The 24932-nt window shown below is 60.4% G+C and overlaps 1 protein-coding gene and 1 long non-coding RNA gene across 3 annotated transcripts; both read right to left on the bottom strand.

Annotated features, from left to right (window-relative positions):
• Positions 1-8270: 8270 nt before the first annotated feature.
• On the bottom strand, positions 8271-13187 carry THY1 (Thy-1 cell surface antigen). 2 transcript variants are annotated; one of them, XR_004755964.1, is made up of 4 exons: positions 10941-11048; positions 10493-10828; positions 9477-10001; positions 8271-9370 (listed from the first exon to the last, which is right to left on the bottom strand). XR_004755964.1 is itself a non-coding variant. In XM_035345979.1 (4 exons), exons 2-4 carry the CDS (start codon positions 10975-10977, stop codon positions 9889-9891), a joined length of 486 nt encoding a protein of 161 aa, XP_035201870.1. In that variant the 5' UTR covers positions 10978-11030; positions 13053-13187; the 3' UTR covers positions 8271-9888. The 2 variants fall into 2 exon arrangements, 1 of the variants encoding a protein (XP_035201870.1); XM_035345979.1 differs by adding an exon at positions 13053-13187 and having other exon boundaries at positions 8271-10001; positions 10941-11030.
• Positions 13188-20506: 7319 nt separating this feature from the next.
• On the bottom strand, positions 20507-22035 carry LOC118177917. The gene is made up of 3 exons (XR_004755968.1): positions 21946-22035; positions 21011-21059; positions 20507-20646 (listed from the first exon to the last, which is right to left on the bottom strand). It is a non-coding gene; the product is annotated as an uncharacterized LOC118177917 (long non-coding RNA).
• Between the last annotated feature and the right edge of the window lie 2897 nt (positions 22036-24932).

Below are 24932 nucleotides of genomic sequence, written 5' to 3'. Positions count from 1 at the left end.
GGCTCCCCTCCCGGGTGGTCTGAGGCGGCGAGGGGCGGCTGCGGCCGGGGGGGGCCACGGGGACCCCCTCTCCTTGGGCCGGCCAAGGTCAGGGGCACGGGGTCAGGCGGCCGGCCTTGCCGGAGCACCGCCGTGGCCGCGCGGTTGCGGTGCCGGTGCCGGCTCTCGGGGCTGACGGCACCTGAGCAGAGCTCTGACATCAAATGGGTGGAGAGGAGGCAGCAGCAGCAGGGCTCCGTGACGGCCAGCCCCCGCCGCACCGCGTGGTACAGCCAGCCCGAGAGCCAAGGGGGGCCCGCGAGGGGCGGCCGTGCCCGCCGGCCACGCGCTCGCCGTGCCGAGACCACCGGGGAGGACGCGGGGAGCAGCCCCCTGCCCCCTGCCCTACGGCTCCCTGCGCTCCGGGGATCCATCCTGCCACGGCTGTGAGGCTAGAGGGGGGTCGGCGTCACACAGCAGAATCCCCTTCCACGTCCCCCAGCTGATGGGGAGCAGCCCCCAGCCCCGGGGTGCCCGGAACGGGGCTGCAGCCGAGTGGGATTGGGGATCACGGGCACACGTGCTCCCCGCAGGGACAGCACTCGGCTCCCCGCGGTGCTGCTTCGGGGACAGCAGCAGGCAGTGCGTAGCCCCCCACTTCGGGGGGCTGCTTTAGGGCCGGGCTCGGAGGTATTTCACCGTCTGCTTCCCTCCACCGAGGCAAAACCCCCGCAAAGCCTGCGTGGGGCGAAGACCTCCCCCCCCCCCCCGCTGCCATCGGAGCGCGGGGGAAACTGAGGCACGGAGCGGGCAGGGCTCCAGCGCTGCCCCTGCAGCAAGGGCAGGTGCGGAGGCTGGCAGGGAGCCCGGCTCTCCTGCGTCCTCGTCCTGCGCCTGCCTCCGCTTCACCCCCGCTGACCGCAGCCGGCCCAGCGCCCGCTGCGTGTGCCCGGGTGTCCTGGGAGGGGTGGGGAGTGGGGGGAAATTTCCACGGGCAGGGAGCGCGGCCGGGCTGCTCCGGGGCTGGATGGAGCCCTCCAGCCTCACCGGGACGGAGGCACCGAGCGGGGGCTGCTTTTCCCCGTGCCACCACCCCCGTAGCCAGCGGTGCTCCGTGCACCGCGGCGCGCGTTCGGCACAGCCGGCGGAGGGGCTGGATGGGGGGGGGAGGAGGGAAGGAGACTATTTTTGGCACCGGCAGAAATATCTGAGGAGGCATCTTGCAGCGTTATTCATCTGCAGGGCCGGGGCTTTTTGCATCACAACAGGATGCTTGTCGTAATCCTCGCTCGCGGGGACGTATATATATACCCCCCCCCCCCGGGGTGTGCACGCTGTACACACGCAGGGACGCAGCGTGCGCGCACCCCACGGGGCTCACGCTGGTGCTGTGGGTGCCCCACAGCTTGTGGGGCACGGCCCGGGCCCTGGGGCCGTGGCACAGCACCCCAGGGTGCCGTGCACGCCAGGTTCCGCTCTCTCCCCGCAGCCCGGCTTGGGGGCAGGATTGGGCCCGCTGCGCGCCCCGGGCGCTGTGTGGGTGCAGGTGCAGAGCTGCCCGAGGATGTGCTGTGCCGGCTGAGCCGGCTCCACGGCAAGAGGGGTGCTGTTTGGCCACGTCCTGTGCCGAAACTCATGCCCTGGGGACTTCAAGCGCCCTGGGAGCACAGTGCCCTCCAGCTGGAGCGCCAGGTGGGCTCCCGGGGCGAGCTGCAGCCACAGAGCGAAGGAGCCAGCGACCTGTCCCCAGCTGTCCCCTCTCCAGCGGTGACCTTCTGCCACGGGCAGAGGTTGCCACGGGCCCTGCGTCCACGCAGGTCCCCGGCTCTGGTCCCACCCTTCCCAGCACCACGGCTGCAGCCCCGTGCCCTGCGGGGTGGTAAACCGAGGCACGAGCCCATGGGGTGGGCACGGCCAGCCTTGGGCACCCTCACGTCCAAGCTGCAGGCTCCTCCGCTTCGCTTCCCGCAGTGCCAAGGCAGGAGGTGGCCGGGAGCAGGCACGGGGCCAGCCCCTGCCATGCCCTGGCTCCGGCAGGATCGGGGGCTGCCGGCGCTGCCCCCGGGGCCGGGTAATGGGGCAGAACCGATGGCGGTGCCGGGGCTGCAACGCGCCCTCGTTTCCGGCACCTGGCATGCCCGCGGGCACCTGCAGCCCGTTTTACGGCCGGTACGTTCGCTTCCCAGCTTGGGAACGGGGGGGAAAAATGCACAGGAATGGAAAATAGCAGGTGTGCGCATTAAAGCACCGGGGAAACCTAACCAGCGTCACCAATCCGGCCTCTCCTCCTGCCCTGGCCCTCCCCAGCACCCTGTGCCAGCCGCCGAGCCCCGCTCGCCTTTGGCACCCCTTGGGTGGCAGGGGCAGGGTGGGCACCGGGGGGGGACACACCCAAAACGGGGCACTGATGGATGCTGGCAGGGAGCTGCAGCAGCAGAGAGGGGTTAAGGCAAGGGAGAGCGCTGCCATGAGGCTGCACAGCACCAGCTGCAGCTCCTGGTGGCCTCTCCTCCCTGCCCCACACCTCCCCAGCCCCACCAGTGCTTCTGGCTGCTCGTGGCAACCCTGCCCAGCACCCCGCTCGCTCCTCAATTTCTCCATCCCATGGCAGGGGCCAGGCCTTGAGGATGATCCCATGGCCCTTTTCCCAGCCCCTTGGGCATGGGGGGGCTTGGGTGGGAAGGGACAGAGCCCCTCATCCTGCTCCTGGGGAGCAGAAGGGGACCCCCAGCCCTTGTCCTCCCTGCTCGCTGGGATGGAGCCGTGGGGAAGCACCGGGCAGGTCAGACCCTGCTCAGGGGGACACCGACCTTCAGCGTGGAAAGGGAGCAGGAGACAACACGGGCACAGCCTGATGGCTCCTTGGAAGGGAAGCCAAGTGGAAAATTACCAGGCTGCTGCTGTGCGTGCCTGAGCAGGGCTGCGTGCGTGGTGCCTGCTCCCGGCCCGGGCCGAGGCTCCGGGGATGGCGCAGCGCCGATTTGGACCTGGGGCCCTGAGCGCCACCGCCACATGTGATGGAGCAGCCACTGCTGCCAACGGTGGCCCTCGGAGCTGCTGGGGACAGGGAGCAGACAGAACCGGGCCTGCTCAGCCCTGGGCACGTCCAGCTGCTTGGGGACACGTGGTGGCGCGTGGAGCGTGCACCCTGGCGGGTTTGCGTACGGAGACGGCACAAAACCAGCAGCACCGACGGAGCCCCCAAAGGGGAGCGCACCATTTCCTTCAGCCCCCCAGCTCAGCACGAACCCGCACGGCCCACGCACCCCACCAGCCCTGTCGTGTCCCCCCCCACGGTGCACCACGTACCTGGGGGTCGGGGGCAGACATGTCGCCGTAGCCGTCGCTCCTCTCGCAGGGCTGGCTGGCACCGCGGGTGCCGGCGGAGGACAGGACAACCTGGGGGGGTCCGGGGGGGCTGTAGGGGAAGCTGCAGGGGCTGCTCTTCCTCCCGCAGCTCTCCAGGTAGTCACGGACGTAGTCGGAGTGTGCGGCAGCATGGTACAGACCCTGCAGGGCGCCGAGCTCCTGGCGGCCCCGGGCACCGGGGCTGGAGGCGTAGGCGCTATCCGAGGCGTGCAGCCCCGAAAACTCCCGTGCCAGGTCCGAGTGGCTGATGGATTTGCGACGGCTGAGGGGCGCCGCGGTGGGCAGGTAGCCCGGGGGGCTGCTGGGGGACCCCGTGAAGGTGTAGCATGAGCCCCCGCTCAGCCCCCCGCCGGGCGGCCGGGGCTGGGTGCGGATGTAAGCGGGGCTCAGGCGGATGCCGGAGTCGGGGTACAGGGGCAGGCGGCCGCTGTCGTAGGCGCCGGTGGGGGACAGCCCGGCGTGGTTGTACCGGGGGGAGGAGGGCAGGTAGCTGGCTTTGAAGCCGATTTTGTCGCTGTCGGCGTAGGCCGTGGTCAGGGTGGAGCCGTAGGAGGTGTAGGAGCTGTAGCCCCCGGGCACCTTGCCGTAGGTGGTCTCGGCATAGCGCGACGAGTCGACGTACCGCTTCAGCGTGGAGGAGAGCTGGGACATGCTGGAGGCTGGGGCTCAGCGGGCTCGGCTGGAGGCATCGGCTGCAAGAGAAGAGCCTGGGATCAGCTCCGGGGGGCTACAGCCCTCAAACGGGGCACCCACCACCGGCACCCGCCGGAGAGACCCTGAGGGGGGCGAGCAGGGAACAGAGGGGACACAGGGGACGGTGTGCGGGGTGGCCGTGGCTCCTGCCAGCCCTCCCGGAGAGCTTGGGGCAGCAGGGCACGGCGGGCAGTGCCACCTGGGTGCCTGTGGGCACCTGGCACCAAAGGAGGGAGCCCTGGGGCTCTGCTGGGCATGGACGGAGGCGATGGGCACCCATGGGCAGGGGACTGCAGCCGTCACCTCTGCCCTAGCCTTGGCATCCCGGCCACGCTGCCCCATAGCTGTCAGTGCAGGAGCCCTGACTCTCCATCCCTGCTCCCCACGTGCTGCCGGGTGTCAGGGAGCTGCTGAAGTCCTTGCAGCAGCCCCAAGCCACCCAGGGGCAGTGGGGGCCGTGGGGACAGCCAGGGGTCACCCACTGCAGGAGCCTGCCCGCCTCCCTGGCACGCCTGCGCCCAGCCGGCCTCCCATCAATAATTCAGGCCAGCCCAGCCCTCATGGCCCCTGTCGCCGAGCACAGCCAGCCCAAAGGGGTGGGTGACAGCACAGCACTGGGTCCCCGGGGGGTTGGCGGCTTCTGCCATGCGTGGAGAAGGGGAGAGGTACAGGGGACAAGGACAGAGGCACCTGGAGGAAAAGGGGAGCCAGCCCGGAGCCGGGGCAGGGCAGCCAGCCGCCTGCACCTGCTGAAGCAGGGGGTATTCAAGCTGGAAAAAAACTTGCTCACGGGCTGACGGCTGGTCCCCTACCTGTCCTGGGGCCGTGCTCGCTCCCCAGGTGCCTCGAGTCCCTTCCCTGGCCGGCCGGCAGCTCCGAGAGTCCCCAGTCACCCAGGAGATGACCCCGGCTGCGAGGCTTTTACCAGCCCCGCCAGGGCGGGCGCTGGCCCCGCTCCAAACCAGCGCCGAGGTGCCGGGGACGGAGCCCGGCCCTCAAAACGTGGGGTGCAGCCGAGCTTGGGGATGGGGACCGGAGCCTGGCCACCGCAGGACCCTCCCTGCCTGGCCCTGGGCTGCTGCTGCTGCCATGGCCGGGGCGCAGCCGTCCCGCGGCACGGAGGAAACTATTTACAAGCAAGAGCAAGCCGGAGCGCACAGACCTGTTTGGGAGCCGAGGCTGAGGGGTGAATAATGCGCTCGCAGGCAAACGCGCCACCAAACACCCGGCTCTCCCCCACCTGGCCGCAGCCACCTGCACGCTCCAGCACCGGGAGGACCCCGGAGCTGCTCGGCCAGGCAGGACCCGATGTGCACCGAGGGGGTTTGCTATGCGATGGGGGGCCCGGCCGAAGGCTGGCATCCCCATGGGCATTGGGGTGAGGGTGCTGGAGCCCCGTGGCTCCAACGGGTGCTTTCTGGCAGCGGGAGCGGTCCCCGCGGGGCACAGCGTGCCGTGGGGATGTGGGGAGCTGGTGGAGGGATGTGGGGTTCGGGAGGGGGAACCTGCCCTGGGCACTGCAGGGAACCCGCTGGCATCACGGGAGGAGGAGAAATCTTACCATGTAGGGCCGCCGTGTCTGCTAGGAGCACCCGTGCTGTGCCGTCCCCGTGTCACATCACAGCGGACCCCAGGGCTGTAGGAGAGCAGAGCGTGCCACGAGCCCGGGGAGCCGAGGAGGTGTGAGAAATCCCCGGTTCCTCCCATCGCTTCCTGGGCCCCTCCCTGCCCGTAATAACGCTGAGCTTTCCTGCTGCCTGGCAAAGCCCTGGGGCCGGCACGGCTGACTCAGGCCTCCTGCACCCTCATCATCCTCCCCGGGGAAGCTGAGGCACAGGAATGTCCGGTCCGCGGCCGCGTGCCGGGGCGCCAGGAGCCAACCCCAAGGGGACCCGGGAGCCCGCTCCTTGGGAGCCCATCCCAACCTCCTGCTCCCAGCGGGAGCCTCAGTGTGGGATGGCAGCAGGTCTCCTGCAGAGGCAAACCTTCACCCCGCAGGCTGAGGCAGGCGGGGAAGGCTGCCGTCCTCTCCTGAAGGCCCGGTGCCGGTGGCCCCGGCGGCCGCTGTCCCCCTGGGTGGCCGCGGAGCCCCAGGGCAGGCTCAGCTTACACGGCCCTGGCTCCGTCCAGGGAGCTGCGGCACAGCTGCTTCTCACTTACGCAGGCTTGGAGCCGTGTCCCCGTGCCCTGAGACACAATGTCCCAGCCCGGGGGTTACTCGCGAGCTCCCGGCCCTCTCCGGCAGCTGGGGGACCCTGCGTGGACCGAGGACACCCTGGGGCCGAGGGGCTGCAGGTCCCGAGCCCCCCCGGGATGGTCAAGGCCGGGGGTTTCCCCAAGCTGAGAACCCTCCCAGCTCAGCGCACGTGTGCCGGCCGGGCGTCACCGCTGCTGACACATCCCCACCTGGCTGCAAAACCTGCTGCTCGCCGCTCCCGGGCCAAAAAACCAACCCCAGGCAGCAAAACCCCAACCCCACGGGGGAACCCTGACGTAGGACCCAACGCCTGTTATTGCTTTGAGGTCTGCGGGTGGAAAAGAAAAAAAGAAAAATAAAAAGAAGGGACCCCGGGGAGGTGAGCGGGACGTGGCTCTGCTCACCCCGGGGACCGGGAGGTGCCGGGCGTGCTGCGGGTTTCCCATGGGATCCCGCTCCCCGGGGACAGCAGGAGCGAAAACACGTCCCCTAGAGCTTCACCCAGCTGAAGGGAGAAGGGGGGGGGATTTTAGGGGTTCTCCCTGGCACCTCGCAGCCCTCTCCCCATGGCACAGTCCCCTAATGGTCCTTCTACTCACCGGTGTGCTCGGGGGGTTGGTGTTCGCTCAGGGGCGCGAGGCCGGCGCGGTGCTCATGGGGCGACGCCGAGCTGGGGGAGCCGCTGCTGCCTCCTCGGGGCGCTCCCCTGGGGCCGGAGCAGAGCGAGGGGTTTTTGGGGTGCCGACGGCAGGGTCAGGCCCCCCCTGGGGCTCGGCTCCTCCAGCCGGCTGGGAGCGGGCGCAGGGGCCGTGCCGGAGGGCTGCGGGGCCGCGTAAAAACGCCACGGCAGAAATTCAGGGCTCAGGTTACCCGGCTAGATAAATATAGTGCCTTTATCTGACCTCGCCGGGCGCCCGAATGCGCCTCTCGCATTCCAGCCTCACCGAGGCTTAAAGGGGACGTGAGCCCCAGGGTGGCCCACGGCAAGGGGAGGCTGGAGAGGCACGGGGGGGGGGGGCTCTGGGAAGCACGGAGGATGCCTGAGGGTAAGTGTGGGGAGAGAGGGGTTTGGGAAGGAGGCGGAGGTCCCAGGAGGGGAAGGTGGGCAGGGGGAGGAAGGAGGAAGGCCTGCAGCACTGCAGGAGTGGGCCAGGATGACCCTCTGCCCCCCGTGGCTCCCCAGGGACAGCGGGGGACATCAGGGCACAACCCCCAGCACCGCTCCCTGACGCCCGACCCACCCAGGGCGGCTCGGCCTCGCGGTGAGCCGGCACCTCGGCGGCCGTGACTCAGCCAGCACCTGCCGAGGATAATTAGGCGGGATGCAATTAGGCTGGCATTTTCCTCCTGCCCGGCTCCAGCCCCGAAACAGGCAGGGCCACGTGAGGCTGGCGTCTGCGCCTGGGTGTGACTCCGAGAGGCTGCTGTGGGGTCATCAGCGTGAAGATCCCGTGCAGGGAGCAGCGTGGGGCTGCTCCCGGCTGCTTTAGAAGCTGCCAGAGCCCTTGGCATCCCCAGGGGCATCACACGGGCGCACGCAACACGCACGTCAGCAGGCACGCGGGAAGGACCCTGGCACGGCACGCACACGGCCCCGGGGCCAGGAGCTCCGGGACGCACCCGCGCGCCCGGCCCCGCTCACACGCGGTCCCTGCCCATGGGATGCCAGGGCCAGGGCTGCCTCCACGGGCACGGCCCCACCGCGGTGGGCAGGGCAGGATGGAGACGGGGGCAGGATGGAGACGGGGTGCTGGAGGTGCCCGTGTGTGTGGTGTGGGGATGCGGACACGGGGTGCCCGGTGGTACCTACCCCGCTTCGCCCCTTTCCCGGTGCCGCTGGTGGCCCCAGCCCTGAGCTCACAATGGTTTCGGTGGGATGGAATGGAGTGGGATGGGGACATGGGGCTGTGTCCCAGGGGGCAGGATGGGGTCACCCCTCTTCCTGCTTCTCCACGCAGGGCTGGGGCTGCCGAGGAGGTGCTGAGCCCCCCGTAGCCCCCCGCCCCAGCCCACACACACGGGTGGCCACGGCTCCAACACACGACCTAGGCTTTTATTGTGCAGACGGAGGAAAACTCCCGGAGGACAGGTGTTTTTGTTGTTGTTGTCGTTGCTTTTCGTAGGGTTGGCTTTTCTTTTTTCTCCCTTTAACAGAATTTCTTTTACGACAAGCTGTGGAAACAACTACAAATGTTCACCAAAAAAAAATAAAATAAAATAAAATGAGACCGGAGACGCGTCCGCACGGTCGGCCGGGCTCTGCCCTGCCCCAGCGCTCCCCGGGGAGCTCCAGCCAGCCCCGGGGGAGCGGGGCGAGCCGAGCCTGTGCCGCGCACGGCCTCGGCAGCACTAGACAGCAAGCAAGCAGGCAGCGAGAGGGGCAGGGACGGGCAGGAAGGGGCAGCGGGGCGGGAGGCAGCTCACGGTGTCCGGAGGAAAGCGAGGAGCGGGGAGCAGCTGCTGGGAAGGGCTCTCAGCCGTCGTGGCACAGCCTGGGGAGCTCGGCAGGGCTTGGATTCGCCCCACAGAGCCAGGTGGTCCCGTCTGTGCCTTCCCCAGCCCCCTGCCCGCTCCTGGGCTGGGGTGCGCAGGGCCAGCCCCGTGGTCTCTCCTGGTCCGAAGGCTCCTGGGGTCCTGCGGGGCATGGGGACAGGCTGGGGCTGTGCTGGGGGTCCCTCTCTCCACTCTTGCTGACCCCTGGGGACCTCCTTATTGAGGCGGTGGCCAAGAGCTGGGCTTGCCTTAGCCCCTTTTTCCTCACTTAAATAGAGAGAGGGGATGCTGGAAGGGAGCGGGGAGGCAGGGGGGACACGTGGGCTCCTCCCAGCAGCATGGTGGGGCTGGAGAAAGAGGGGGGCGCGTGCCATGGGGAAGGACGGGGACCCCCCAGACTTCCCCATGGAGCAGACGGGGAGCTGGGGCGGAGGACTGGTGGTCCCCTGGGGGAGCCCCCTCCCCACCTGGGGGCATGGGGCGCTGGCCGGGCTGCGGCTAGCTCGGAGAGGCTCTGCGGGCCTCCGCTGCGGGCGCTGGCGGCGCTTCTCTCGTCACAGCTAAGGACTGGTCCCCGGGGAGAACCAGGGGGGGCCCAGGGCTCGGGACGATGTCTGGGGAGCCTCGCTTCCAGCCCGGCTGCAACAAAGAGAAACCACCAAGTCACCCCGCTGGCACCCGGTCTCCTCCCCGTCTCCTCCCAGCCCCAGGACCCATCCCCGCGCTCTGCCGTCCCCTCCCTTACCTGCTCGTCCGGCTGCCTTTCCCCAGCTGAGAACAGGCCAAAGAAAAATATTTTTTTTTTTAAAAAAAAAAAGACAAGGGGCGGGAGAAGCGGGCTGTGCGGGGCTGAGGCTCCGGTGCCCCCAGCACCAGCAAAACCAGCGCGCGGGGAGGGCGCGGTGGGAGAAGCGACGCTGCCTAGCGGAGCCACCATGCTTCGGAGCGGGGCGTGCGCGCGCGTGCCGGCGGGGCTCAGCACAGGACGGTGGTTAGCGTTAGATACACGGCTACATAGAGATAACATAGAGAGAGGCTTCGTTTCTTCCAAATCTTCTCTTTCCGAGGGCTGCGCTCTGGCGGGGGAGGCGGGTTGGCTGGGGTGCTCCGTGGGGGGCGCGGGGGGTTTTGGTGGTGGTGGTTTTTTTTTTTTCCTTTCACAGGGACACGAAGTCCACGGCTTGCAGGAGAGGCAGGGAAAGGAGGAGCAGCAGGAGCCACGAAGTGTTCTGGATCAAGAGGCTGAAGCCGGCGCATTTCTCCAGTTTGTCTGCGAGGATGGGGAACGGGGAGAGAAGAGATGAAATCCCGCGGAGGTGAAATCCCCCTGGGAGCCAGGCACAGCAATGCAGTGAGCCCAGCCTGCCCCGGTGCCCGCTCCCACCTTGTGCCCACGGAGCAGGGAGGCTTCTGGGGACGCAGAGACCCCGGGGAACCCCAAACCCTGCCTGTGCCTGAGAGCGGGGACAAGGGGGAGGGCAGCAGGAAGGCCTCTGCAGCCAGAGGGGTGGTCCCAGGGGATGCAAACGTGCAAAATCCCACCGCGCCCCTGCTCCGGACCACGCACCCCTTGTGTGACTTGTCCCCTCTGCTGGGACTGGCTGGGAGGGAAGGGCTCAGGAAACACCGACGGGGCTCAGGGAGCCTTTGGGGACATCACGAGGGCTGGGGCTTTCTTTGCTGGCCCTGCCAAACCGAGGGGCAGGGGGGAAGGAAGGGGCTGAAGTGGAGCTGGAGGCCGGGCGCCGCTGCCCCTCTCACCTTTGATGACAGTGATGTTCTTTATCTGGTTGCCGGTGTAGTCGTTGGTGGCCTTCAGCTCGCACATGTAGACCCCCTCATCGCTGGTGGTGAAGCTCTGCAGGTAGAGGCACACCAGGTTCTTGTGCATGGTGACGTTGGCGCGGCTCCGGTAGACGTTCTCGGAGACGCTGATGGTGCTGTGGATGACGTGCTTCCTGTTGTCCTTGGTGATGCTGAACTCGTAGGTCAGTGGGTTGCTGGTTTTGTTCTCGTAGCGGCAGTCCACCCGCAGGCTCTGGCCCAGCAGGCAGGCACTCAGGTCCTTGATCATCTGGCACTGGGCGGCCTGGAGCACTGGGACGGGTGGGCAGGGGTGGGACAGGGGGACGGTGAGCACCGGGGACAACCGAGCAGCCTCCCGGCCACGCGGGTGCTGCGTCCTCCCCCCCCCGACCGAGAGCCCTACCTGTCAGGATGACGGCGATGCCGACGGTGGGGTTCATCTTTCCGCTGATGAGGTGCCCGGGGGAGGCTGTCGGCGAGAGATGAGCCTGGGCAGGGGGAGAGAAGCGGTCAGCGAGGCCCCCACCCTGGCACAGGGCTGTGCCGTGCGGCTCGCAGCTCCCTCACAGATGATGCTCTGCAGCCGGCTGCACGGGGAAGGGATGGGGATTGAGCACCGCGTGTCCACCAGCATCACCTTCCCGTGTCCTTAGGCGGTGCCAGCCACGCTCTTTTCCCTGCCTGGATCCCCCTCGTGTTCTGCCCTCCCTGTGCCCCCGCCAGGCTGGCTGTCCGGCCGAGGGGCGGGCAGCAGAAAGCAGGATGCGCCCCGGTGCCCGCCCGGCGCGGTGCCAGGTGAGGGACCCTTCGTGCGTGCGCCAGCCTGGCCCCCCCGCGGGTGAGCTCAGCAGAGATGACTCACTGCGATGCAGCGAGGGAAAGGGGCCAAGAGCCACGAGAAGGAGCCGAGGCTGCCAAAGGATGGCACCGAGTCTCCAGGGACCGAGCGGAGCCCGCCCGGACACGGGGTTGGAAAGGTTTTGGGGTGGGAGCGTCCAGCTCCCGGGTCCCTGGCCCCTCGCCCATCCTCCTGAGGGCTGCTTGCGGGTGAGGGGCTCGTGGATGCGCCGTCCAAACCCCAGCCCCGCCAGCGGTCTCATCCGGCCGAAAGGAATTAATTAAAGGTTTGCAGCCCAGCCAAGCAATTGCGTGGGGAATCCAGCCGCAGACATGCGGAGAGGAGGGAGGATGGGGGGAGAAGCAGAGCAGAACCCGGGGCTGAAGGACACGCTGAGCGCCCTGCAGTCGGTCCTTGGGTGGGGACTGTGGCCAGCACCGAGAGGGGGAGCTCAGCTGCAGCCCCTTTGGGTCCCCAGGCTGGTGTGGGGGGAGAGCAAACCCGCCCCAATGTGCCCCACCGGAGCCTGGCTCAGCATCCGGGGAAGAGCTGGGAAGTGCCTGTACCACAGCCAGCTGGATTTTTCCTTTTTAGCAGTTTTTTGGGTCTTTCACATAACGTTCAAGGGGGAAATACCAAAACCATGTGCTCATTCCATAGCTGTGAGAGATCTCTGTATCTACAACCCCAAACCCTGGCCAAGCAGGAAAATTCCCTTCTATATGGTCTCGATAACCAAGGGGTTGCAAAGGGGGACAAAGGTGTGACAGAGGAGACTGCGGCTCCTCCAGGAGCCTCCGAGCTGGCCCTCGCCCCTCGATTTACCATTTCCCAGCTCGGATTTGCTCCTCCTTGAGCATCCTGGGACACTGCCCAGGTTGCAGCTGCAAAACCAGCGCAGAGGAGCTCCCAGAGAGGAGGGCTGCCTCCCATCCATCTGCAACAGCACGCAGATCTTCCAGGCTTAGGATCTGCGAGCCTTTTGACCCCTGTGCCCCCCTCTCCCCCCGGCAGGAGCAGAGCCACATGGGCAAGGTTTGCTCATGCATGACCCCAGGGGCTGCGAGCAGGGATGGGACTCACAGGGGCGGTGGCACCGGAGGGACCCCAGCCCTCATAGCACGACGGGGGCCACACGGTGGGGACACCTCCGTGGGGTCGCACATGGGGCTCTGGGAATGGTGAAGGTGGGGACATGGGGGGAAAAAAATTGGGATGCGGGAAACCCTGAGCCCCAAAAACCTGACAGTGAAAGTGGGGTGCTCGGGGGGCTGCGAGGAGGAGCGAGGCTGGCGGCGTGGGTGCCCGGGCTTGGTGCAGGAGCTGCCGCCCTTGCAGGGATGCGGGTGGGTGAGTGGGTGCGCGCAGGCGTGCCCGCAGAGGAATGCCGCAATCCCGACGGCTGGGGGAAAAGGAGAAGGAGAGGGGGCACCAGCATCTCTGCGAAAAACCGAGAGCATCCCCCTGCATCACCCCCCAACCCCCTGCATCTCCCCACACCCCCCTGCATCGCCCCCAAAACCCCTGCAGCGCAGCGCCCAAGGCGCGCACGGGGACCAGCGGTGGGTACCCCCCGGGGGGGGCTGCATCCCTCCCGCTTGCTGGTGATGCTGGCGGTACTGGTGGTGATGCTGGTGGGACTGGTGATGCTGGGGGTGCCGGTGCCTACCTGGGGGGGGGGGCCGCTGCCGCCTCCCGGCGCTGCTCCCGGCGCTGCCGCCCGCTGCTGCCCACGGCTCCCGGCGGGGCTGGGGGCGGTGCGGAGCTCCCGCAGTTTGGGAAGGGCCGGCCGGGCGGCCCCAGCAAATCAGGGCCGGGCGGCGTCACCAAAGCTCGGCCCCCGGCCCTGCGGTGCTTTTTGGGGGGGTTGCGGGGGGGGGGGGGGGGGGGTGGGGGGGGCCCGCCCGCCACCAAAAAACACCCCCCCCCCCCCCCGCCCCCCGGGCCCGGGTGGGGGTGCGGGCGGGGGGGCCCCCCCCCCTGGGGGGGTGATTCTGCAGGCTGAGAGCGGGGGGGGGCACATCCTCATCACCATGGGAACTGCGTTTTGCAGAAGAGCTGCTGCCCCCTGCAATGTGGGGGTGCTTTGCTGGGGAAAGGCAGAAACCCCCCACTCTAAAGGTGTAGAAGTCAGGGTCCCTGCCCCAGGTCTCCAAAGCCCCACGATGCAGCTCTCCTCCCTGCAGGGGGTGAGGATGGGGCTCTCTGTGGTGCCCCTGGGCACCCACCCACCTCGTGTTTTAGCCCCACAGTCAGTGTGGGAAATAAAGACTCGTCCCACACAGCCTCCCACCCCCACGTGGATGAGAAGGGGCTAAACAGGGCTGCTTCTGCACAGGCAAAACATCTTTGGACCCAGAAAGCAGCCTGGCAAAATGGTTCTGCCCTACTCTCGGGCAAGGTGGAGGTGACAGCAGCATGAGGAGGTGCTCACCCTGGACATTCAGGGTCCAAGGCACCCCAGGAAGGAGCAGGGCATACAGGGTGGCCTGCCCCATCCTCTCCTCCTCCCACTCCCCTGGTCAGGCTCCGCAAAAAGGGCTGGCACAGTGAAAGCTGAGATGATTGAGATGAAAAGCCATATTCTGCCCCAGCAGAACCTGATCCCAGGTGACATTGGAGTGCCGAGGTTTTGCAAGCTGGCTGTGCAGGGGGGGGTTTGCTAATCCCACAAAATCCTGCCTCCAGCTGCCTGATCACAAAGCAGGCTGGGGGCATGCTGCCCCAACCAGGGTCTAGCCCCAAGCAAAGGGGTTCCCAACCTGCTGCCACCAGCAGGGTGAAGATCTGGCTCCAGCTGCTGGTGCAGCAGAGTATTGAGCTAACCCAGACCACAGGTCCGCTCCCAGCTGTATGCACACACAAACACGACGACCCTGGTGAGCTGGGACAGTACAGACTGCTGGAGGAGGATGAGGAGCATGGCCAAGTGGTGCAGGAAGGCACCATAAAGGGCTGGGGACAGATCAATGCCGACACACAAACACTACCTGCACCTTGCCATGCTGCCAGCACAAAAAATGCAGACCCAGCTGGGATGTGGGGCACGCAGCAGTGTGCACACACATGCATCCCTCCTACATTCAGCCCCACACCTCCACAAGCTGTCTCCTCCACCAGTGAGCACAGGCACCCAGGGAACTCAGGCTCAGAGGGCTGCTTTTGGAGCCACGCAGTTGCTCAAGCACCATTGCAAGAGAAGTCAGCTCCCTTTAAATCTCTGCTGTGGAGAGGCAGGCGTGATTGTGCAGTTTCTGGGCTGTGCTGGCAGGAAGCATCCTGCCAAGGTGTTTGCAGAAGGCTCCTTGCAGAGGTTCTCCAGCTGGATGGAGCCTTTGCTGCAGGGAGCAGTCTGGATGCCATCCATAAAGCGGAGAAAATGAGCCCCCAAGTCACACCTAATGCAGTGGTGCCCTGTAGATTAAAGCCAAAGGAAAGAATGGGGTGAGGAGGAGAAAATTTAATAACTACAGACAGGGAGGGAACAGGAAGAGAGACAGACAGGCAGCCCAGCAGCGCAGGCAGACACCAGCAGGCATGGAGCAGAGGCACCGAGGAGCACCATGACTCGGGTGTCTGGTGCTGCTGCAGCAATTAAAAGCTGGCCTTGCCTCAAAGACATCCTGCTGCAGGAGGTGCCCTTCCCACAGAAAGGTGGGTGCTCAGCCTTCCCCAGAAGAAGGCTCTCATCCTTCCCCCAGCCACAGAACACGTCTCTCCCTCTCACTGAGGGATCACAGCCCAGCAGGACTCCATGGGGCCGGCACGCACCCTGCCAGCAGGATGCCCACAGCCTGTCCCAGCAGCAGCCCCCAGCTGCAGGAGGCCCTCGCATCCTCCACAGGGTGATTAGAGCTGGGGAGTGGTGGGATGGAAGAGAGGGGGCATCTGAGAAGCAGCACTCTGGCAGCAGGGATGGAAAAAACACCCTCCATGGCAGCAGAGCCAGAGAGGGCAGCGAAGGATGAGTGGTTCTTCCTGCAAAACCCAGGCCCTCCCCTCCCCATCTTTGGGGGACAAAGACAGGGAGGCTGCAGAAGAGCTGTGCCCTTGATTGTAGAGACAGCAGAGCCCCCGGGAGCCCAGTGAAGCCCCGCGGATGCTATATGGAGCACGGCCCAGATACAAAGCCCCTGGGCTTTGCAGAGCCATTGCACAGAGCAGGGGTGGAGGAGACTGCGCTCCCCCCTCCCTGCATGCAGCACAGCCACAGCAAACAGGGGCAGGCAGGGCTCCTGCTGCAGCAGGGCCTGGGGACAGCAAGCTCGGCACCACCCAGCCACACCACATGCCCCAGCACGGGGATGCTGCACCCCTCCTGCTCATCGTGGTGCCACCAGCACCCCTGCTCCTGCCCGCGTGGTTAACCACCACTGCCGTTTTGCAAGGCAAAGAGACTTTACATGGGAGCTGCCTGATCACGTACCAGCCCCCTCCTCCTCCAGTTTCAGCACTGCAATAAGAACACTCGTCCACCAGCGTTGTCACCAGAACGTGGTGACCCGTGGTGCAGAAGAGGAAAGCCTCCTGCCAGCATCTCCCTGGGCATTTCCCCATCAGAGCTGTCAAGGGCCAGGCACCGGGTGGCCACGATGTGGGGACACCTGCACATGAAATATTGTCTATAAAAATCAAGCAGCTGCAAGTCCAACTTCAACCAGAACTGCTGCTGGAGACCTGCAGTCCCCTGCAGGCCAGGGACAGCATCACCACCACCATCCATCCCTGGGGACTCAGTGACTTGTGCTCTTTTCACCCAATCTTGCACATAGCTGATGATTATTGCATAGAGTGCTGATTATTAACAATTTGACCTGATCTGAAGAGGGTCGAGGTGACTAAAAACTCTAGATAATAGTAAAACCACACTGATTACTAAGATTTCTGTATAATAAGCTGTACTGATGGCTAGAAGTGGTGTAACTGTAAGCTATACTGACTGCTAAAGATAGCAGATAACCTAAACCATGTATGTGATGCTGAAGCTCTGGTTTTAAAGGCTGGTGTTCCCCACTCTGCAGCTGGATGGGAGAGCTGCTCTCTGCAGGGCTTGCTGGAAGACCTGGACCCAGGGGAAGGAGGAACATCTCCGTCAGACAAACCCTTTAGGCTTGGCAGACAGCTCCTAGCTCCATTTGCAGATTTGGGTCTCTTACCTGCAGGGTGAGCAGCCAGAGGGCTGGTGTTCAGCCTCTTGGCAAGGCTCCCACATCCCATGGTGTCTTCATATCTGACAACACAAAAAGAGAACTTGGAGTGGGAAAAGCCGCTGCTTTGGAGGGTGAAGTCCCCTTCCTTCCTGCCGAACCCCTCACCCAGTGTCACCTCCCCAAAATGAGGGCTGCAATCAAGGGGAGCACCCTTGGGGTGATGCCACAGTGTGCCATCTCATCAGGCCTGGACCAGCAGCTTCTGCCTGGAACAGCTTTAAACTCCTTTGTCTGGGGGGAACTGAGCTGTGGGGAGGTCGAGAAAGCTCCTCGGGACCTGCAGGGAAGGTGACAGGCAGAGAAGGCAGCTCAGAGCTTCTGCCCCCATCCCCAGCCTAGCTTTCTCCTCTCTGTCCCAAAAGAGATGAATAATGCAAGCTACAGAACACCGAAATGGCTTCCCTGCACTTTCTCCTCCTACCTGCGGGGCCTTCAGGAATGGAAACTGCTTACGAGCATTGCTTATTTATGAAGAACCCATCAGCCAGGAGGTTAACTCTCACCACGCAGAGAGGAGCAGCCGCTGGAAGCGGTTCCCTGCAGGAATTTGGGTCCCCCGAGCTCCAGGCCAGCTGGGAAGCTCCTCACCCTGGAAGGAGAAGGATTAAATAAAGGCAGGAGGGTTTGTCCAGCTCGGGGGCAGAGCTCGGTTTCTCCCCGAGGCTGGGGGCTGGCAGGACAGAGGGGAACATGCACAGTGCTTCCCTTTAGCTGCCAGCCAGCTGCTCCCTAAGCTTGGGGTTGTGTCATCGGCTGCAGCGCTTGCTCAGCTCCCCATTGTTATCGGGGACAATGGGGGGACAATTAGCTCCAGCAGGGCTGCCCTCCCCAGCCCCCCTGCCTGGAGGACACTGCAGTGACAGGGGACATCGCAGCACCCTGCGGGCTCTCCTCCAAGGCACGCAGCAAGCCCGGCTCTGCCGCCGTCCCCGCAGCCACATCTGGCCCCACAGCCAGACTCCTGCTGCACTTCGTCACTCAGCAATCCCTCCCCATCCGTAAAAACAAATTACTGGGAGCAGAGGGAGATTTTCAAGCGCTTCCCAGGGTGTTTTTTACCCATTGTTGTCTGCGTCTGGGACTGGCAAGCCTTGAGGCAGAGCTGGGAGGCCTGGTCTCCTGTCTCCAACCCTTCTGCAGCCTCCTCCAGGGGCAGGAACTGGGTCACTTCATGTCTCTGCGCACAGCCATCACCACAGAAAAACATCCTGAAGAAAATGCCTTTTTTTTGTCTAGGCCAATCCCAATTTGAAATACAGGTCTAGGAGACAGATTACCACCACAGTCAGCACAGTGAAAGAGTCACTGAACCATTGTGAACAAGAACCCAAAGGCCACAGGTAAAAATAATAATAATAAAAAAAAACTTGTTGGTAGCAGTGGAGGAGTTACCAGGTGCCCACTGAGAAGTGATGCTGGTGCAGGTGGCCAAGGTGAGGGCTTGCTGCACATCTAGGTGGTAAAGCAGAATAAATGTGCCCCTGTCTAAAGGACCTGCTTTCTTACCAGAGGGGTGATACTAGGGAAAGCACGGGAATTACCACAATGTGATAAAATTGTCCTCCGCAGTCCACAGGAACCATCACTTGGACATTTTCTGTCCTAAGGAACTCAGGTCTCTGGAGCCATGTTACCAACAGCAAGCAGCTCTGGGGCAAGTTCAGTTAGAGATTTAGAACAAACCCATTCATACAAAGCTGTCAGCAACACTAAACTTAGAAAACTAACTGCAAGATGAACTTGGAATTGTTCAGAAAAACATCAGTAAGCCATATTTTCGGTTGTCAAATCTGAGCATCTGCACTGAGGGTACTTGGTCATGGTCAAGCATGAGGAGACAGCAAAATCTTAACTTGAAAAAATCACCCAGCCACTTGCCTAGGAAGACAAAGATTCATCCTACGACCACCACTTACCTGGGAAATGCTTCTTAAAGGCAGTTCTCATTTGCATGTTGGAAAGATCAACTCCCCACCAGAATTTCATTGCCTTTCTGAGCTGTTGCTGCTCTACATGACACATGGGTAGTTAAGCTGAGGCACTCATTCCTAGCACTTTTTATAAAGTCTGGCCAAGCAGCACAACACACAGGGAGAAGCAGACCAGCTCCCTTCTCCCTCTGAGGGCTTCATCTGGGGCAGCAGCACAGCTGGTAGTTAGTGCAGGCTCAGTAACCACAAGCACCAAAACAGCTGGAAACGAGGACATCCAAGGCAGGACCCCATGGAGAAGGGAACCGGAGACTGAACTAGATGGGACTAGAATGGAATTAGACCCACGGGCAGGGCAGGCAGTGCTGTCCTCACTGCAAGAGCTGCTCTTGGCACAGTCCCACCTCAGCATCACAAGAGATGTCAGCTTACTCACTTAACTGACAGCCAAACACTTTGCCAGGAGTTTCCCATCAGAGTTGTCATTCTCACAAAACACCAGTGTTTTTTTCTTCCAAACCCTTCCTATTTTCCTGGGCTAGGCAGGGACAGCAGATGCTGGGGCAAACTTTGCTGCTCTTTTCAGAGGCTGCTCTCTGGTATTGACAGCTGACAAACAGAGCAGCCACTCGCTGTACAGCTCCGTGCCATTACTGGAAATAAACAAGTAAAGGTAATACATGAAGATTAAATCTCTGCAATTTCTTAAAAGCCTTTATTGGAAGAAGTAAATGCTCCCAAATATTTGTTTACCAGAAGAAATCTCTCCATGGAGCTTCAGCTACTTAGCTGATCATGTTCAGAGTCAGAAGCTCCTTGCCACTTGGCACAGCATTTATTCCTAATGGAGTCTGGGATCCTGCCAGTTAGCACTTGATTACAATTTACTCCACTCTTTTAAGATAATTTAATTGGTTTATTAATCTGTGTATTGCTCCTAACAGCTTAACAATTCACTCCATGCTATATGCACAGCTTTGTATTTGTCTGTAACCAAACCTCCCGGGAAGGGGCTGTGGCACTGCCATCACTGCTGTCCCTCACCCACCTGCCCAGGGTCCATCCAAGCTCTTCTCAAAGAGCTGCTTTGGCCCCCAGAAATGCTGCCATGCCTCCCTAAGGAGGCACAACCCCACAGACACCCCATCCCTTCACCACCTGCTGACCTGTGCCAGAATTTCAGCAGGCAGAGGCTCTTGGAGCCATTTACAAATTAGCACAGGATCAAACAAACTCCCAGGTGTAACACTGCAACATCCATGGGGCATTTTAAAGTAAAGGGTCCCATTTTCTGGGCAAATCCTCTGCTACAGCTGGTGCAGGAGCTCCCTGTCCTTCCACTTCCAGGCCAGGAAGGGAGCAGAGGACACCAGGACACTTGCCGGCTGTCACAGAGCTCCACCCCATGGTGACAATGCAACACCAAATCATGCCATAAAACCATAAAACATACATTTTTTTTTCCTCTGAATTAACTCAGCTTTTGAGTTGAATCCACCCCAAACACCACCCCTGTTCCCTCTAAGTTACTGCAGCTTTTCCTGCTGAGAATGTAACCTCTCCCCCCTCTAGGTTACCTCTATATTTCCCATTAAAAAAGTCTGTCCCTTCTAAATTACCTCAGCTCTTCTCTAAAACACATCATCCCTACTCTCAAGTTACCTCAGAGCTCCCCTCCATGGCATTCACTCTGCACCCTGTATTTTACCCCAGATTCCTCCCCTCAAACACAAATACCATCTTTTTTCCCCCCTCTAAATTAGCCTTTCACCTCTACCAGCCTCACCTTGCCTCATCTAGTTTACCTCACCCTTTCCCTCAAAGCCTCCAAAACATCACGATCTCCCCCAAAGTAATGTTTGATGCCCACCCAGAGACCCGAGACCAGAGGTCCAGGCCTTTCCTTTAATTTCCCTCCCGACTGAAAAATAAGCACTATCTGCTCCAATGCGATTTCCTCAAGTTTTAAACCGCATGCACCCACTTCAGATGATTTTGACGTAAAAGCCTCCGCTTTAATCTTTTCCACATTTGTGCCGCTGCTTTCCCAGAACAAACACTTCCACAGCGCGATCTCCCTGCCAGGAGCAGCTCCAAAGGGAGCGTGCTGCTTCGTACAGGAATGAGTGGCTGGAAATAACCATAAAAGTTAAGGAAATAAGACTGTTCCCTATGCATTTTTTGGCTTTTATTTTAGGCATTTTTTTTTTTTTTTTTTAAATCTCTGATCCTTCCTCCTGTATAGAGGTTCCTATTTAAAGGAAAATGCCCATTTTCCTGCTAAGGAAGCCCTGGTTTTGATTACAACCCTATAAATAACCCTCCCAGGGATGTGACCTGCTACCAGAATCATTTTAAGGGCAGAGAAATGCCACCAGAGCTGAACCCCACCAACCTCCAGCCCACACAGACACCAGGACTTGGGTGCCCACTACATGCAACACCCCAGGCTCATCCAGACAGAAGTGGAACAATGTGTGCAATGAGAGCATACCTTGACTAATGAGGTGGCATTTGGGTTCCTGCTATTCCATCACATCATTCTGGGCACAGAAAGGAGGAAGAAGGGTGACTCTGAGGCTTTGAAAAGTGGAGGGTCAATGATAGGCAGAGGGCAGGATTACCATGCAGCTGCAGGGTGAGGTGCTCAGATGCCTGGAGATCTCAGCTACAGGGGCTGAAAGCTCAGGTTTCCACCGCCAAAAAGCTTGAAGATCAACCCCAGAAAAGGCTAAACAGGACTCCCTGAGCTGACTTGGGAATTTCCCCCACTAAACCATAGCATTTCAAGTTGAGCTGATGCTTGGTGGGGCTGGAAGCATGCACCCAGGCCTTGGTGCCTGCTACCTGGCTGGACATGCTGTGCCAACAGGAGGTGCTGAACCCATACCAGCCCATTCTGCTGATTCAGGTGCACTCCAGTATTTTAGCTTAAAAGGAGGAAGCTTCACCCCAGCAGGTTACACCAGTTTGGCTATCATCTCTTCTCCCGCAGCTGACACAGCCAGCACAAACAGCATCACGCTTGCCAGCAGACAGGAGGAACATCTCATGGTGTGCTGCTCTGTGCCGCCAGCACCACTCAGCAGTGCTCTTTCCAGGCTTTTATTACGTTATTACATTGCTATTGCATTACGTTTTATTACATTACTTGCCGGACACACCATGTCTGCATCTCCCCAGCCTCCACCAGCTTCTCCTAGAGGTGTCTGGGGATAGGAAGAAGCGAGGGGACTCTGCAGAGGACCTGCGAGACCACTGGGCCCCACCAGCACTGCAGCTGTTAGCTGAGAGCTAGAGAACTTGGACAAACACCCTTCCTATCCTGGGTTACTAGAAAATCAAAATACAGCCTTATTTATAAACTCACAATCCCCAAACATATTTCAAGATTCTTACTACTCAGAATATTCAGCCCCAGCCACATACCTGCTGCTGTTTGAAGCTGTAATCCTGAAGGCAGTAGGAACCCTTGCAGCAACCTCTCAGCTCCCTGCATCAGGCTGTAGCACAAGCAGAAACCTCCCCAGGCTCCTGGGAAGCTTCTTATAGGGACCCAGCTGCTTCCTGGGGCCAGGAACAATCATGGGCAGCACCTGGGGGCAACTAACAGAGCACAGGTGCAGCTCAGCCTGGTTTCTTGAGCAAACCCATTAATCTCACATTTTTCCTGTCCTGGAGCTGTATTCTGAACAAAGTATTTTAGACCCTTCACATGGAAAAGCCTTGTTAATATGCAGTCCCTAATCAGGAAGTTACTGCTGTTTTGTAGTGGTCTCCCTGGTGCTTTTTGAAACGACTTAGAAAGAAAGCCCAGTTCTCTGCCCTTCCTGTGCAAAGGAAAAAGTGTGGAAAAAAAAAAAAAAAAAAGCTATCTCTTTCTTCTCCTTACACCTGGATTTGTACTTTTCATTGCTTTGAAATTCCTGGATACAAAGTACTGGCCAGTCTGATTACCACAATATTTCTCCTTCATCACTAAAACTGAGTCTTCTGAAATATCCCAGGTCCTGAAATAATCTCATAAATCATGAGACCATATGAAAAAAATCTAAGAAATTGCTATTTAAGTTCATATGCTGGCTTAGAAACCTTTTAAACAAGCACATTTCTCAGATTTTTGTTGCAAGGATCAAATCAATCATGACAGGTTCTTTACTATGCAAGCAGCTGAGGGTGTTCGTAATGAGCCAGTCAAAACATAACGTGCCATTTTTCCACAGAATAGGTTTTTTTCAATGTTATGAATCTCTGTTTTGAATAGAGTCAGATTTCAGTCAAAAAGAGTGCTGGGCAAGAGATTCTGACAGTGATGTTTAGCAGCATGACCCAGGCTAGGGGAAGTAGCAGAGAAAACATATTCCTTAAAATGCACGTCAGTGGAACCTGTGGCTGTCACCCAGGGGAAATATGTTTGGTATTTTATTCCATAAGGTTTCTTTTCTTTCTTGCTATTTCTTAACCTGAAGTACTTCTAGGTATTTCCGCAAGTTACTGGCATCCAAAGGGAAAAGGGAAGGTTCTGTTGGTGGAAACTGGAGGCAGAGACAGGTGAAATGATAAAGGTAGGGCAGGAATTGGATGAAAAATACACACTGTCAGAAGAAAGCATTGCAGCTATAATCATGCACAACACAGACACAGGTGAAAGCTCTGCTTACAAACATACACTTAACAAAAAGGGGATTTATTAAGTGTCACAATGTAATTGGCTGTTTACAACAACGCTAGTAAATAAATGCTAGGAACCAAGCCGCATCCTCTTTTAATGCATCAATTCCTGTCTGTGCTGGGAGACCAGGGCCACATTGCTGAAAATACATTATAAATCATCACAAAAACTTCCATTCACATGAAGCAAAGTGGTGTACATATAAATTAATTAAGTGTGAAGTCCCCATTTATCCTTCTTCTACAAAGCAATGACTCGGATCCAGCTACTTTCTTCCTCCCTTCCCGTTACACCATATTAATTGCTTTTGCAGTGGAGACACCTAACGAAATTTGCAATGAAACAAGCTGAAAGAAGTCAGGAAGAGTTTTCATAGGGGAAGGTGAAAAGAAGAGCTCCTTGACCTGTGCAGGTGTGTGTGGGCTCAGCCTCTCTGCACGTATTTCATGGCCTTCCAGGGCAGGGTGACCTGAGAGAGGAGTAGGGCTGCTGGGCATCTTTCCCGAGAGGTTTTTAGGGAGGCCAAGGTGCTACAGCAGTGAAGCTGTACGGTACAAAGTCAGCTTGCGTGGGAAGCAGCCCCCTGTAGCATCATTATTGGCAGCCCTTCTGCTCCGTGCGGTGAGCAGCAGGCAGCAGCCATCCCGCCTGGCAGCACCAGAGGGTAGCATTGCCCTTCGCTTGGGGATCTGGCACAGCGCTGCTCGTCCCGCACTGCTGTCAGCCTTGCAGGGCTTGGAACAGGCTGAATCCTAAGGCCCGGTGGTGGTCTGGTCTCCCGTGAGAAGAAATGCGTTGCAGAAAGCAGCGTTCCTACGTTCTCCCTATGGGATGCAGTTTGTTTTATGTGATTTCCTCAGCAAGGCTGCTGGCGTAAGACTGGGAGCTCTCCTGGATTGTTTTTGCAAATGTAATGGGTCCTTTTCCTGCAGGTATGGACCTGGCTGGGAAAGAGCAGGAACCCGCCCTGGCTGTAGCCCTCAGAGCTGTGTGGCGTGCCCTGCCTGGCTGCAGCTCAAGCCACCAGGTCCCCTACAAGCATTTCAAGCCTCTTGTTAAACACGGCCGCTTCTGGTCTTTGATTGCTTAAAGGTGTTTCCCTGTCTCCCTTCTAGCCCAGCTCCTTGGCACTGTCTACAACTCACAAATAAATTCAAGCAGTGGAAAGTTTCCTTGTTTGCAAAATAAATAGCACTTCTCTGCTTGGGGTGCGTGGGGACCTTGCCTGCCCCGTTTCATCCTGCAGTTTTTCTGGGCAGGTTATAAACCCTCGCACTGCAAGCTCTGTGATGTTGACAGACCTTTCGGTACAGCTGCTGTAATACCTCTGCTCTGCCAGCTGAGACACCATGCATCTCCTGGGATGGGATCAGGAGCAGGGATGCCAATTTTCAGCTATTGGCAGGCTTGTGTGTACTTCACAGAAACCTTTATCTTGCTAAGGATGCCAAGACCTTTCTGTATCTCTTTGCTGGGAGGGGTGAGAATTAAACATGAGTAAGCAAACCAGTAGCAGTCTTGCCAAAGCTGCTGGGCTGCTCCCAGCCTCTGGTTACCCACAACAAGCTCTGCTCTGCCATGGGATAGTGACAGCGACCTGCTGCATGATTTTCTACCCAAGCAGAGCTTGGGATCCTGCTGTGAGCAGCGTTGATGGAAGGTAGGGCAGAGCCTGACCAGTGTTGGGCACACCTTTTCCCACGCAGTTTGGGATGCAGTTTTCCACCTGCAGCTCCCTGGCTGG

The sequence above is a fragment of the Oxyura jamaicensis genome, chromosome 24, assembly GCF_011077185.1.
Source record: "Oxyura jamaicensis isolate SHBP4307 breed ruddy duck chromosome 24, BPBGC_Ojam_1.0, whole genome shotgun sequence".
NCBI lineage: Eukaryota > Metazoa > Chordata > Aves > Anseriformes > Anatidae > Oxyura > Oxyura jamaicensis.
This window is presented reverse-complemented; position numbering and strand designations above follow the sequence as displayed.

Excerpts from the sequence above, each read along its gene's own strand:
- THY1 (XM_035345979.1), bottom strand. The coding sequence starts at position 10,977 with ATGAACCCCACCGTCGGCATCGCCGTCATCCTGACAG. Across the intron at positions 10,829-10,940 it reads CATCGCCGTCATCCTGACAG|TGCTCCAGGCCGCCCAGTGC; the intron begins GTAGGGCTCTCG and ends CACCCGTCCCAG. Across the intron at positions 10,002-10,492 it reads GAACATCACTGTCATCAAAG|ACAAACTGGAGAAATGCGCC; the intron begins GTGAGAGGGGCA and ends CCATCCTCGCAG.